The 15,491-nt window shown below is 37.5% G+C and overlaps 1 protein-coding gene across 5 annotated transcripts in view; it reads left to right on the forward strand.

Annotated features, from left to right (window-relative positions):
- The window catches only part of CASK (calcium/calmodulin dependent serine protein kinase), a 188,376-nt gene that overhangs the window by 111,108 nt on the left and 61,777 nt on the right, over nt 1-15,491 (forward strand). For 4 of the 5 annotated variants that reach the window (XM_058838045.1, XM_058838055.1, XM_058838064.1 and 1 more), the window contains exons 7-10: nt 5,095-5,270; nt 7,365-7,487; nt 9,860-9,943; nt 11,387-11,486. In XM_058838045.1, coding sequence (XP_058694028.1) covers nt 5,095-5,270; nt 7,365-7,487; nt 9,860-9,943; nt 11,387-11,486 — 483 coding nt within the window. Of the gene's footprint in view, nt 1-170; nt 306-5,094; nt 5,271-7,364; nt 7,488-9,859; nt 9,944-11,386; nt 11,487-15,491 lie in introns of those variants that run through there. The other variant, XM_058838083.1, reaches the window with a different exon arrangement.

Below are 15,491 nucleotides of genomic sequence, written 5' to 3' on the forward strand. Positions count from 1 at the left end.
TTTTAGAAACACCTTAATTTATGAGCATATTTCTTATTACACTATTGTGAGAGGTCAGATGGTGATGTTGATTAGTACCTTACATTTTTTTTCCTAAAAATTATTTGTTCCAGTTGTTTCCTTATACATCGTTCAGATACTACTGCTGTTGAAAGACTCTCCTTCTGATATCTTGGTCATCAATCCCCTGCCTTAGGGATGACAAAATCTGATTTGGTCTCTGTATATACTCTTCTTCTTGTGGAAAGCATAGCCCTATTGTCTGGAATAATATGGAAAGAGTCATAGAAACTAAATTATCAAAGGTAAGTCAAAATTTATCTTTAGTGCTTGTAAATGATGTCAGATTGACAGCACCTGAAGACTGAAGCTCTCTGTTTCTTCACAGGGAAAATCAGAAAAATTAGCAACTTTATAAATTTACAGGCAGCCAACATGCCTTAAAAACTGGCTGGTAAGAAAGTTTACCTCTAGAAATGAGGTATCCTTACCAATGTAACCTGCATGTCCATGTCCAGGCACTGAGTGCTTCCTAACTCAGCAAACACTGATGTAGGCATTTACAGTGAAATGGATGGAGGCAGGTATCACATGGACTACATGCCACTGCTGAGTCCTTGTATAGTGATAATTTTCAGTTAATGCCACTCTAGAACAGAGAAGAACCTGAAAACACTCAGACAGAAAATTGATTGCAGTCTTCCACATGATTTCTTCTCTTACATGGATACAACTAAAAATCCTCTCTGTGTTCATGCATGCAGTCTATATTAAATTAAAATGTTGTTTTTTTATGAACAGTCATTTGAATATATCTATGAGTGTGCTTGTATTCTGAAGAACAAAAAGGCTGTGGAAGGCAGAAGTTACTTGTTCCAGAGAAAAGTGTCTTTGTTTACTGTTCTCTGTCATGCTGCTTCCAAAAAGATGCAGTTTCTCCCAAAATACCGAAGAAAATTCAAGAACTTCAAAAAGTATTTTAAAACTGAACTGTTGAGAAGAATTTTTAAATTTTACACTGGACATGTTTAGAAGGCAGATTTTCTACTAAATAATTTTCAGCAGAAGTGATATTTGGTTTAAAGGGCAGTGAATATCCATGGTTTTAGACAACTTTGCTGTCTGTTGACTGTATTTATGCTGTTACAGATATTCCTTACAGTTCTTGTAGTTGCAACATAGGAAAACTCCCCATCTGTGTAAGTTCTTGTGTGCACTTCGTTCATTTTGCTCAGCTAAGTGCAGTTCAAAGGTGCAGCTCAATAGTCCTTGCTCAGGTCAGTTTTTAGAATAACTTCAGAATCATCATTTACTCCTTTGATGAACGCAGTCAAAGGATAACAGCTGGCCCAGAAATTACTTTTAAGATTCCAATACATATGTACACATATATATGCATTTTTTAATCCTGTTTAACTAGACAATTCAATCAAAACCAGTTAAGTTTTGGCTTCTTCTGGGTTTGCTTTTTCGTGGACATAAAATTGTGATTTCCACCACCATAAGTATCCACCTCATCTCTCTCATCTAAAGTATCAGGATCTTGTGCTCAGCATTAACAAGGTTACAAAACCAAACCTATATCTAACTGTTTCCACTAATTATAATCAAGCAGTGGTAAATGGCAGGATTTCATTAACCTAGCCTAGTCATCTTTTTCTTTTCTTTTGTATTTTTGGAGTTCTCATTTTAAATTTAAAAGTGAGTATTAGGGTTTAGTAGCAGTTTAAGTAACACCCATTTCTCATCTGGTTTATGGCAGCAGCCTGGTGGGGACATAAACAACTGTGTAGTGTTTCCTTTTACTAAACCACTCTATTCCTTCTGCTCCACGACAAGCAGTTCATCAGAGTGGGTTTTTATTGTGTCCTGGGTTTGGACTGGGCCAACAGAGATCGAGTTCTTCTACCTGTGATGGAAGAAACACCTTCTAATTTGCAGGGGAGCAGAAAGATGTGTGATGATCAGAGAGGAACTGGTTTTTAACCATCACTTGTCTGTTCGTAAGAGCACTTGAGTACTAAGTGAAGGTGCAGCCTCACATTCTGATCTGAGGTCACCAGATGAAGCAAAATAGGAACTTGGAAGTGTCAAATAGATTTGGATAGTAGGAAACAAAAACAAAAATTAAACCACCTCCTCTCCTTAGCTTCACTCCCTCATTCCTGACTTACCCCCCAAGCCCAAGTGGCTCAGGGAGGATGGGAAATGGCAGCTCCCAAACTCCTCACTTTGCTGGGCAATGTTTTTCCCTTTGTTACAAACATTTTCCCTGACACCACTCTCCTGACATTTGGGCTGAGCTGTGCCCTGCAGTGATCCCATTGGAACTGTGTCTGGCATGGGGCAGCTCCAGCCTCTCCTCACAGAGACCACCCCTGCAGCCCCAGTGCCTGCACCCTGACACCTAAATTCCTACACTCCATCATGCTATTGGACTGCTTTTACAGCATGTATTGCTGCAAAATATGCTATTTACACCAGGAGAAAATATAACTGTTTGCAAGGACGCAAGATACTCTGTAGGTTACCCTTCACTGTACTGAAATGCCCAGCAGACTTAGATGCATTGATGGAAAAAAGCCAAAACTCAAACCTTTAAGTGTTGTTCTCACAGCACATAGTCATTTTTGTACCATGTTCACCTTTGCAACTTCTTATTGAAACCACAAAAAGTTCCTGAGATGAGAGGTTGGCACATAATTGTTGAAAATACACATTAAATCAACTTAGATATCATTTGACATTAAGGTTCATGGTTTCATTAGCTACTTTATCCAGACAACTGTACCTTAATGCCTCTTTTAAATAACTTGTTACCCCGTGTGATATTTTGGCTTCTGCTGATTTCTCCTGTTTGTCTTTGGAATAATCCCTCTTCTCCACACTTGTCAGATTTTATAACAGCAATTATAAAGCGTGGTGGGAAGGCAGAATTTTCAGAAGACTTTTTTTTTTTTTCAACATGTAAGAAAGGTTGCACCTGCTCCAGAATTGCTAATGGGTTCCTCTAAACCCAAGTCTCACTGAGGCAAACAAGACTTGGGTAAGCCAGGCTGCTCTGTGGTCTCTGATGATCCCCTGAGTTAAAGGTTTCCAGTCAGTGTTAGGCACACCACAAACATCACATGAGCTGTCTAAGGGATAGAAAAATGCTCTTTGAACAGGCTGGTGTTGCTGCTTATGCACAGGCATAACCTGATACAGAGCTAGAAATGTTGATTCTTTTCCTGTCACCAGTAATGGCATCCAGAGGGGAAAAAAGTGATGAAACTTTATGGATATAATTTTTTTAGGAAAAATCACAGCAACTTATGTATACTGGATGTGTACATGATTTCAATTTTCCTTGTCTTCCCTACCACCAGCCATCTAAAAGAGAGAGGGTTATCTAAGGAGATAATTCTTTACCTCATATATGTGATCTTGAAGATTTGGCTTTGAGGTTTCTGAGTCAAGCTGAAATTACTCCATTCACCTACCAAGTGTGTACAGCCCACAAGAAGAATGAGTCATCTTTCCCCATGTGCATCTCTTACTCTGTCCAGACTACACATCCTTCATCCTCCCCCTGTGATATGAGGGATGAGCTGGACTTTTGCAGCATCTTGGTGGTTTATTCTTTTTTAGCTGAGGAAGGAGCTGCTCTTTGCTGTCGGGTCAGCCTGGACTACAGGGACTTTTTAAGATGCCAGTCTAGTTTACTGATGAGGCAACATCCCTTTGTCCCAGACAGATCCCCAGCATTTGTTTGGAATAGAGGAATTCCCTGATAAAGTGGGAATGAAAAGGTTTAACAGAAAGCCATGTAGAAGTTTGACAATGATGGTTTCTTCTTAAGAGTATGGTTAAAAAGCTGCTGTCTTTCTGACAATATTTTAATCCTTTAGATGCAAAAAGGACTAATTAACAAAGCATGGTCAGACCATATTCCTGCATTAGGTGGGATAAACAAATGATGGTCTTTACTGAGGAAGCTACTTCTAAATAGTCTCCCAGGAGTTTGTTCCCCATGCTGTGATTTAGCTGACACCCATGCAGAGGGTGAGCAGGTTAATCAAGCAAGAGTCTCTTTACAAAGACAGAACTGAGTTAAATATGTGCCCTACAAACACCTCGGATTTTCTGGGCTGCATTTTAGGCTCTCCTAACCAGCAGGTGCTGGAAGCCTGGAATGGAGCCTCTGAGATACACTGCAGTAAGGAACAATAATGAAGGGTATTAGTGGTGACAGTTTGCTACACTGATGTTCTGTTTCTTCTGTTGGTACTTAGTAGAACCAAGGTTGTCCAAAGACTACAGTGTTTATAAATGTCAGTGATAACCTGAGCATTCCAAGCTTAATTTTTACAATGGAAATGAAACTCTTTACAATGGGAAACATTTATAAGGAGAGGTAAAATGTTTGTTGCTTTTATTTGGCTTAATGTGTTCCATAGAAATTGAATTAAGTTATTCTAATCAGTTCTATGTGCTCAAAAGATCAGTTGGTACTAAATTAATTTTGTTTTCATGGGAAAATATTAATTAAACTGAATGAAAGCACTCTGTGAAACAAATTAGCATTCTCTTTTCATCTGCAGTAAGATACTGCCCTCTTCAAATAAATTAATAACACATATGCTGGCATTTTGCATTTTTGTTGGGAGTTTCAGTAGACCAGCCAAGGTATGGGCAGAGAATCAGACCAAACTCTGCTCTTGCCAATTAGATGCTGCTTTTTCAAGTTACAAGTGTGGACTAGAACTCTACAGTATCTTTGATTTGCTCTCTGAATAATTCCTGTTTCAAAGATTTTCCAAATTGATGGGTTTACTTTTGCATGGCAAGTTTCACTGAAGAGTCTTAATGCTCTTACGGTCTGCCAGCTAGAATATTCCTCAATTTATAAAAGTGAAAATGAAGCAAAAGAGAAAATGCTGATTTATCTCACTGCATATATATAAATATATAAAATTAAGGTAAAAAAAATGTGTTAAGCTTTAAACCATGAACAAAATTTATTAAAACTGTTTTTGTTTAATGCACTGATATTCTTTATTTCCATGTTTGACACACATCACTTTGACTCAATTTATTTTTATTTCCATTTAGGACGTGTAGGAACACCTCACTTTATGGCTCCAGAAGTGGTAAAAAGAGAACCATATGGGAAGCCTGTAGATGTTTGGGGTTGTGGTGTGATCCTGTTTATCCTGCTAAGTGGTTGTTTGCCTTTTTATGGAACCAAGGAAAGATTATTTGAAGGCATTATTAAAGGCAAATACAAGGTAAATGACAGCATACATGAATGCTTTTCCAGTGAGATGAGCCCTCTTGGTAAAATTTCTGGAAGCTGATTTTTGTATTTAGCTTGACTTAAATTTAAAGCTTATGGAAATCTGTCACACAGGTAGAGAGGTGATTTTCCCTCCCCAGTGTGTCTTGTACCTGATGTGTTTTGTATCATTGCTAGGAAATAGAATATGAAAATATTTACTCAGATGAAATAATAAATGGGTGTTACAACCAGCTCCTAACTGTACATTGAGCCCAGCAGGAAGGCAAGAGGTTTAGCTGTGAAGAACATACTGCAACCTCAGATTTACAGACCACTTAAATTTTTTGATCAACTAACAGAGCTGTCATAAACATTCATCATTATATTGCCTTGATTTAAAACAAAATGCATGTTATTTTACAAATGCAGGCAGGCATTTTTCTTCTTAGTACAGTGTGCAGTAAAATGCAGCTGTTGATTCAAAAGGAGCCACTTGCAACCAAGGGCAGGTCAGTGTGCACACAAGAGAAGCTCTCACAGCTTCTCAGCCCACAGACCGTTGTGGAGACAAATTTAAAGCTTCAACTTCACTGTTTCTGCATGTTTGTCCAGTATCAGCTTTGCTGTACTTTGAAACCAAGGTCATACAAGAGCTCTGCATTAGCAAATTAGAGATGGAAACTCCCAAAGCTGTCTGATAGTCTGATTTATCACTTTAATAGCCTGCTAAAATGTAAGTGACAGCTCTGTTACTGTGCTTGGTCCAGAGCATGTATTTCATTTTTTAAATTTTATAATCCCAGAAACAGCAGCATTTGTTCATGGCACTACCTTTGGGATTGCACAGACTGACAGATGTTCCACTTTATGTAAGATTTCTTTATGGAATCTCGTAAGCAGCTAAAACCTTCTGGAAGGATACTAGTTAACTTCTCTTTTTTAAAAAAAAAAAGTTACAGCCAGCACATTGTGTCTTCTTAGTTCTTTTTCCGTTCCTGTTTCCACAATAATTTGTCTATTCAGTGAAAATCCTGTCAAATTTGCAATTACCTTCATTTCATTAGAGCTGAAAAAGAAATTATGAATCGCAGCTTTAAATGTGCCTTTCATAGCCAGATAATGTTGCTGAGTGCCCCAATTCAAAGTGATCATTTTTTGTAAAAACTGATTTTAAATAAAATGGACCTGTTTAAATGATCAGATCGTAACATTGAAAAGAGTCTGGTTATAATTTTGAATTTGCATTTAGTACTTTGAAAAGTTAGCTATCATCTAATAAAACTTAGCTTCTTCATAAATTAAAGAAATACTATAAATATCTTAAAGATACAATCCTTTATATCACATAAAGAATTTTCTTACTTTGGTATGGTTTTATCAGGTGTCCATCATTTTGACTGGTTGGGTGCAAAGCTGCATATATGCACAAAATGAAAATATATTCTGAATCATCCTTCCTGTTGTATCTCCTAAAGATGTAGTTCTGCTCTGAAAGTGTTACAATTCCTGGTATTATCTTATCCTTTTATGCTTTCCTAGTGGAAAAACTTTTCCTGTTGTGAAGTTGAAAGGAATTTATTGGGAAGAGCCATTGTCCATAGCACCTTCAGGACAGGACCAGAGTAGTTTGCAACAGGCATTCTCTTCCTCCCTTCTTACCCAGAATCACTGCCATGAAACTGTGGGTTGAAACAGATAAATTGTCATGTTATATATTGATTTCAGGAGTAGATTTCATTTCTGCATTTATTATAGACATAATTAACAGTTAAACAGAGCTTAATTGTTTTTTGCTTTATCTAGTGAATGGTCACTTTGATCTGAGCAGAATATAGAGCAGACAGAAATTATACTGTGATTATAACATAGTACTAAGGACATGTCAGGTTTTATGTTTTCAAATTTTGTGCAGTTTCAGTAGCAAATAATGTTCGATTTTTACAAGTTATTAAAAAACTTTGAAGAAATTTTCTTTTACATTCATTACCTGGAAATGTTTACAAGCACCAAGCACTGTTAAATCTCTGCAATAGTTTTACATAAACACTAGGTTCTTTTCTACATCCTTTTTACTAAAATACTTTTTTTTCTTGCTCATAATCAGATGAATCCTAGGCAATGGAGCCATATTTCTGAAAGTGCCAAAGATCTGGTGCGCCGCATGCTAATGCTGGATCCAGCAGAAAGGATAACAGTGTATGAAGCACTGAATCACCCCTGGTTAAAGGTAGTAAAAGCAGCTGTTTTTGTGCTAGTTTCCTGTATAAGGGATAAAAACATGTATTTCTTTGTTTTCCTGAGCTTGTCAAAGTAGACATGAACTCTACAAAATGTGGGATAATGTGCTTTAAATGCTTTGGAGGATTTGAACCTGAGATTTTTATAATTGCCAGGCTTAAATTCTTGCTTAAAAGCAAACTCAGTTGAACATCTTCAGCAGCACCAGAGTAGGGCTGTATAACATGAAGCTTAAAGATGGTGTTAAGGTGTCTTTCTGTGGCTCTCAAACTTCAGAAAAGTAATTTCTGATCTCCTTTTCACTCAGTCATATCTAAACTTCTTTCCTGTTACTCAGAGAGCCATGCACTCTGCTGCTGTAGGTTATGCTACTGAGCTGTGCTGCTTCCTTACATTAAATACTTGAAAATATCCCACCAAAAGGGAAGGAAATAGTGGAGTGTTGCTCCAAGGCCACTGTGACTGCATAAAATTATATGACATCTGATAATCAAACTATTTTTTGGTGATGGCAGAATTTACAACACACTTTAAGCCAGTGGAAGAGTAGTTGCTGCACACTGAAGGTTTACAACAGGAGCAGAAGAAAATACACCTGTAGCTTCTCAGCAGTCCATCACTAGTCTGTGCTAAACATTGGGGTTGGAGAATGATGGGTTGGTTGTGCTGCAGAACTAAAAAGTGGAAAGTAGTGGTTCAGAGCATTGTATTTTCTTTGGCAGAAGGTGATGAATTAACTATTTTCTTAGTTATCCTTTGCTTCTTTTCTATAGTGGGTGTCCAGGGTAGAAAGAGTCATAATATCATCAACTTAAACAGGGCACTTAATTTGAAAGGGGGCTAATCTGGTGTCTGCTGCTGGACTCTCTTCATGCTCTACATGAGACAAAGAGAAACCCACAAAGAAAGAACGTGGGAAGAACAGGATCATATAGTCTTCTCCTTCCAAGTAAATGGTGTAACCACCAGTGAATGGAGTTGTTCTTCCACTTCTCTGCTCTTTCTGCCTCTGACTCTTGTATTCCAAGCTGCAGAATGGTCTAACTTATAAGAGGAGGTGAGGGTCAGGAGTGTCCACCTCTCAGAAATGACAGTGGTTAAGGCAGCTCTTCTGGGTGCTGGGAAACTGCAGGTTCAAGCCATTCCACTCAAAAAGAGGCAAAGTTCTGCCTGTTTATCTGGGTCATACATAGTGGATCAAATATCAAAGAGTATGGAAATGAACACCATTGTTTTGGAATCCCAGAATATCATACAAACACAGGTGATCTGTTTTTATCTGCTGGTAACTGGAATTTTTCTTCACTTTGAGAGCATATCCACATTGAGATGCCAAACCTAGAGTTTGGTTGAGGGTCATTTTGGCAGAAAACCAATTTTTTGTTATTTTTGTTTTTTGAGCAACTGAGCTAATTAGGTTTGTTAAAAAAGACAATTCTGTAATGTGCACGTAATCAGATGAAAAAAGCAGCCTGTGCAGCTTTGCACTTTTGGCATCTGTGGTCTCTTTCTGATCAAGTTGCTACTGGTTGGAAGTCACATGGATTAATGTATGACAACTTTATTTGCAAGCTCAGGACAGGCATTCTACCAGTCAGTCCTCTCAATTTTGCCTTCAATAAACTGCCTTCTCTGCTGACTCAGAACTTTCTAAACCATTTATAGATAGGAGCAAATGCAGCATGAGGCACAGACATCTTTAGTGCCATAGAGATACTGCTGTGAATTCACTCTGATTCAGGAGAATTATGTGATAAACACATTAAATTAATGATTTTATGTAGCTTCAGGGGGAGAAGTTAGTTGGCTGCTGAAAGTTTTGTCCCTTCTGTCACCGCAATTGTTCATTGGCAAATTTTTCATCTGCACCTGCAATGGAGAATTCTTCCTGTACCATCCCCTGGCTGGCGTTGGGTTAGCACTTCCTGCCCTGTTGGACGTGTACCCCACCTCCCAAACTTACCTGAAGTATCCAGAACCCTGTAAAAGAGTGCTTGAACATGATGCTTCACTGAGGTTTGTGAATTCCAAAAAGCAGAACTACTTTCTGCTTGCCAGCTTCAAAGTTCAGTGCTAGACACAGACTGGCAGCACAACAGTAAAACAAAGGACTGGGGTCTTACTGCAAGGTGGGGAACAACTGCAAAAAAGAAAACATCTTTGGCCCAAGTTAAAAGTTCTGTAAAAGTACTTGAATCCCTCTTAAGTTCTTGAAGTTTTCCTTAAGTTGCAAAAAAGTCCTCATTCTCCTTAGGATATTTATGAGCTGGTACTTTTCTAGTCTGGTTTCTTAGTGTCAAGAGGATACTAAAAGGTTGTATTTAATGTTTTTTTGGTTTGTTTTTTGTGGGGTTTTTCAAGGAGAGAGATCGCTATGCATACAAGATTCATCTTCCAGAAACAGTAGAACAATTGAGAAAATTCAATGCAAGACGAAAACTAAAGGTAAACTGAATGTAGTGTTAATACAGTATAATTACACAGCTCTAATTTTGTGTGATACCTCATTCATTTAAAAAGTGGTAAGAGAAATCCATGCTTTGAAGTTGGCAGTAAAACAAAAAGTTGCAACAGGCCTTCACAGATGTTTATTGAAATGATGTCTTAGAAAGGCTGTTTGTCCTTTTTTTCTTTCTTTCTTAGTGCATGGTTTTCAAATTTCAGTGCGAATTGTCTGGTAACAACCAAGGTTTATATGAGGTCTCCATCTTCAGTCAATTCAGTAATTCTCTGTAATATGAATTACTGGAGAGAATCGTGCAATCACTTCTGTTATTATTGTGTTATATTTTTATTATAAAAGGAACAGTAATTTTTAATGTCATGGAGTCTTTAACAGAAACATTTCTGTATTCACTGAAAGGTTCACAAAATTATGACACAAACATGGAGCATTACAGTTCATGGGGTGTTTTACAAGTTTTGTAATAAAACTCAGAATCAGGTATTCACACTGTGCTGCTGCTTTACAAAAGTTTCATGTAGCTGATGATGAGGATGCACAGTTGTCACAATTCATGAACAGCTCTTTTTCTTAGGTAGTTTGTATGTCCAGGTAATACTTCCATTAAAAATGCTATCTAGTACATTTTGATTCCTGTTCTAGATGCAGTTTCAGATATTTCCCAGATTTCTTCCTGGGGAGGCCGCTATATTTAGTTTCCTGAGCTTTTATACCTTTTTTTTTTAATTATTTTTTTAATGCCATTTTATCCAAAGCACTGTTCTGCAGTATGCTTCATTAAATTTGTCCATACTTCCATAACTGTGAGGCATTAAAACCTCAGTGACTAAAGTGCAATTTACTTGAATAATTATGTATATGTCAGAGCGGGTAACCATTTTTCTAGGTTTGTAATTTCTCTGTAACACTCATTCTGGGACTCTGCAACTGTCTGTATAACTCTGTTATTTTTATATTGATGCATTATGGGTGTCAAAGTATTCTAGTGCTGTCAAGTGTCAAGTTATGACAATTTCTAAAATAAAAATGAAGTGTTTTGCTTTAAAGAGTGAATTTTTATTCCTGCTAATTCACTCAGTCTAAGTAAGAGGAAAAGATAAAGAGGTTAGTTATTTTGTTTACATTGTACTACAGTGTGAATTTATGCCTCAGTTATTATTTCAAAATACATTCACATAAAGAACTGTTCTGATGAATCCCCTTGCAAAGAATATTTTTGCTGTTTATTAGTGTATGACCAGCTCTTCTGTTAGATATGGTCTCTGATAAAAGGGAGGCAGAGCTGAAGACTGGAAAAATTATTTGCTCTTCACTGAAAAGGTCAACACACAAGAGACCTCAGGAGATTGAGTGATCCAAGGTGTCTGGAAATGTTTAATTATCCTTCTTTGTGTAATTGAGACTGTGTGGGTATTTTTATTCAGGGGGCAGTACTAGCAGCTGTGTCAAGCCACAAATTCAACTCCTTCTATGGTGACCCCCCTGAAGAGCTGCCAGACTTCTCTGAAGACCCCACCTCCTCAGGTATTTTAACAGAAAGTCTATTTCCTGCAGCCAGCATGTCTTAGGTCTGTACTGACCAGAGTACCACATGTTTACTAATTTACTGAGATTCCAAAAATTGACTATTAAGGTAACATTTACAAGTGAAAGGATAAATAATTTTCAGTCACAATGGCATTCACAACTGGCAAAAATGAAGATAAAATCTTGCCACAGTTTTAAGCTTCCACAGAAATTCTGATTTTTTTTTATTTTTTTCATGTATGTGCATTTATTTACAAATAATGTTATGATCTCACATATCTCTTTATATTAATTGAGTATAAAAGCTTACTGAAATTTTGTCTTGGATTCTTAGGCAGGAACAAAGCTCTAATACCTTAGTAATATTTATAAAATATTTATAAAAATATTTTATATAAAATAAAATATTATAAAATATTTATAAAAAGAGGCCCTTATGTACCAAAGTCTCCTGACCTGTTTTAGAGAACAATGTTATTAAGATGTGTCCTGTTTAAAGCACACTGGACAGTATTTCTGACCCCCAGATTTTAAGAGAGAGATAATACATGTACTCAGGGACGTCCCAGCATACCTCAGAGGGGAAGACAATACTTGTGCTGTGACCTAGGCCTTGGATGGGACAGTGACCTTACTCAAGGAGTCCTTTTGTCCATAGCCCATATTCAGAAATTTGAATAACCTGTCAGTCCCTAAACTAACACAGCCCTGTCTTAATTATGTGTCTTAATTTTGACATAGCATTGCTCAAAATATTTGCAGTGCAAAAGCCTGGGTTGGTCTGTCTGCTCTAAAATTAGGATTTAGGATCAATTTAAATGAGCCTTTAAGAAAACCTAAGACCAAAAGGACTGTCTTTAATTTTTCTAAACAGTTTAGGAGTATTGGCACAATACTTTAGCTGTATACTGACTTTTCTAGAAGACATTTCAGAACTAAATTGTATGTGTTGATTTCCTGTGTGATAATTCTCTGTCACAATATTTTATAGGTGATAAAATTATGTATTGACTGCATATATTAATTATTTCTTTCCTTCTATTTCATATAAGCAAGTAATTAATAGAAATTATTTCAATGTCATTAATGTAAGAATTATATGTCCCATAAGAATGGGGGTAACTTTTCTTGGTTGAAATTCTCCAATTTCATTTCTTGGAATCCAAGTTCTAGTACTAAAAAAGTTAAAAGATTGCCTCATCCTTAGACATGAACACTGTTCATGATTCCCTTAGAAATTAATGAGAATCTCAGATCATTTATTGCAAATGGGTAATTAAAGCCTCATGGCTTAAGTTCAGCCAGACAGCTTTTGGATACTTGTACTTGCAGTTCAGGATCCACCTATTCTTCTAAAGAAAAAGTCAGTTTTACTTCACCTAGAACTACTTGCAGTGCCTTAATTTTTGTTTCCATCGACTTCCCCCATTTCAGTGGTGAATGGCCACCAGCATGACTGGCAGTGGCAACTTTCCTAATCTGGAAACAGCAGTTCTGCTTTCCAGTTTCAGTCTCACATCAACAGGACATGTGTCTTCCTCAGAGTGATATAATTGCAGATATCACTATACAGGAAAGTTCCAAGTTCTATTTTTTTCTGCTCAGAGAATACTCAAACCTAGTGCACATGTAAATTGTACAGAATATCTCTGTTGGATCCATTGTTAGCTTGTGTTAATCTCTGAAATAAATGAAACAAAAGCTTTGAATTCTCAGGAGAATGAAGTTATTCTCTAACCTGACATTGTTGATCAGACTGATGGGGGATCACAGTGATCAGGAAACTATGCTAAGTGGGTCGTTTTCATTATGTTTCTCTGACCCACTACTTCAGCTGATAAAATATTTAATACTGAACGCTGAGCCTTGCAAGAAAAGACTCTACAACTCTTTCAACTTCTTAAATTCCTAGATACAGAAATCTATTTTGTTTCCTCTTTAGAAGCACACTAATAATATTTTCAAATATTTCTAGCTTGTAGGATGTTCTTGTGATGATGCTAAACCAAACTAGTTTGGAGAAATTAAACATAAAACTCAAGAATTGCAGGAGAAACTTGATTATCTTAAGGTTATTTAAGTTTCCTTCCTAATATCTCATAATGTTATTTGAGATCATAAACTCTTAATGAAGAGCATTTAATATTTTAGATATGGTTGCCAATTATTCCTCCCATAAAATTTCATGAGGCTTTTCATTGTAATTAAATGGTTTGTCAAAAACAGGCAAATACAGAACTCCTACAGAGATAAATATACAGAAATAATAGATTCCTATGAGGTTATGTAAATTGCATTTCCTGTCTTCCAGGGCTTTCCAAACACAGAAACAGTAAATTTCAGTTCTCTCTTTTTCCTCAACTTAGAGGTGTTCTTCCTCAAAGTTCAGTTTGGAAACCTGGTGTTGCTGGAACCCTGGAGCATCTTCTTGAGCTACCAGAGTATTATCCTGGGATAGGAAGGCACTGAAGGCAGCAAGTCAGATGACTTTTGTCGATGCAGAATCACAAAAGATATTCTTTTCCAGTGGTAGTCTGCAAATTGCATAGCTAAATTAGATGGGAATGAACAGAGAAATTTTGTTCAAGGTCAGCCAGGTTTTTTTCTGTACACATCTTCCTTTCCTTTGTACAGTGTTAACAACTCTTGGTTCCAACCACTTGCTGACCACTGGGTAGTCTGTTTCCTCTTTTGTCAGCAACCATCCTCTGAAGAACTTGAATTAATCCTGCTATCATCCTGTGGGTAACATGGCAGAAACCAGTCTTGCTGAATTTTGAGTGTGATAAAACCTTTTGAAATACTTTCTAACTGCAATGCTGCTTTATTGCTGACAGTCTGTGTTCAGTAACTTCCCCAGTAAAGCCACCAAGCAGCTCAGCTGACAAGCTTTCTGCAAATGGTCTTCTCTAGAATGTAAAACATTTGATTTTCAGGTTGCCTGTCTTCAGGGCATTGTAAAATGTGTATTTCCCAAGGCAACAAATGTTTTGGATGTTTTTAATATGCTGAAACAAACATAAATCAGAAGTTAGCAATCAGCAGCCCTGAAGGCTAAATCTGTCACAGGAGAAAAAGTGGCCCATGAAAGTGGACCATGAAATACATAAAGTGCCAGGGAAATTCAAAGTGTTTGCTTTCTGCTGGCCTTCCCCATCTGCCTCCCTCCCCTTTCCTGCCCAGGGCCTGGCCCTCGTACCTCCTGATTGTTCATCAGCTCCAGACAGGATTTCCTCTCCTTCTGTCATATGCTGGCCACTTGTCCCCCAGCAGAGTGCACAGACATACAGTTTTCAAGTGTTTTCATAACAGTGCCTCAGGCTGGGAAATTAATATCACCACTGTAAAGCTTTTAATTTTTCCTCCTTTTGCTTCTTGAGATTTGACTTGAGAAGCTGAATTGAGGACTGTTTCATATGGAGTGTTAAGTAGATTCAAAATGGTTACATTTTCAGGCCAACAGTTAGAAAAACTGATAAATTGAAGAGGTTTTTTGCAACTTTATAGTTTCAAAAGCTTTTTGTAGTCACATTTTCAGATCCAGGTCAAAGCTGGAATTAAGCTAGTGTATAGTCCATAGTGTTTGGAAAACTGCATAACTTTTAATTAAAGCAAACCTTACCTTTTGGTTAAAGGATGTTACTCTCTAATGTCTGCTGGAATTGCTTGGTTTGTGGCACCCATTTCTGAACTGTGACCAAGAGGTTTCAGAGCGGCTTTTTGCCTCAGACAGTTCTGGATTCCTGTAAGGGATCCTCGAGCTGTGTTTTGGGGTAACCTCAGAGCAAAAGAAGAGCCTGAGTGGCCAAATGTGCTCCTGCACCTGTGCTAAGCAGTGGCACTGCTGCAGTACTTCCTGCATTCATGTGAATGCTGAGCTCTGTGGTTGCTCTGGAAGCAGATGAAAGTAGAAGCAGAGTTTTGCACTGCACACAAAGCAGCCACACTGAGGCTCCTTCAGTGCTTCTGCCTCGTTTTCTCCAGCTGCAAGGCACAGATTCC

This window comes from Poecile atricapillus, chromosome 1 (genome assembly GCF_030490865.1).
Source record: "Poecile atricapillus isolate bPoeAtr1 chromosome 1, bPoeAtr1.hap1, whole genome shotgun sequence".
NCBI classification, from domain to species: domain Eukaryota; kingdom Metazoa; phylum Chordata; class Aves; order Passeriformes; family Paridae; genus Poecile; species Poecile atricapillus.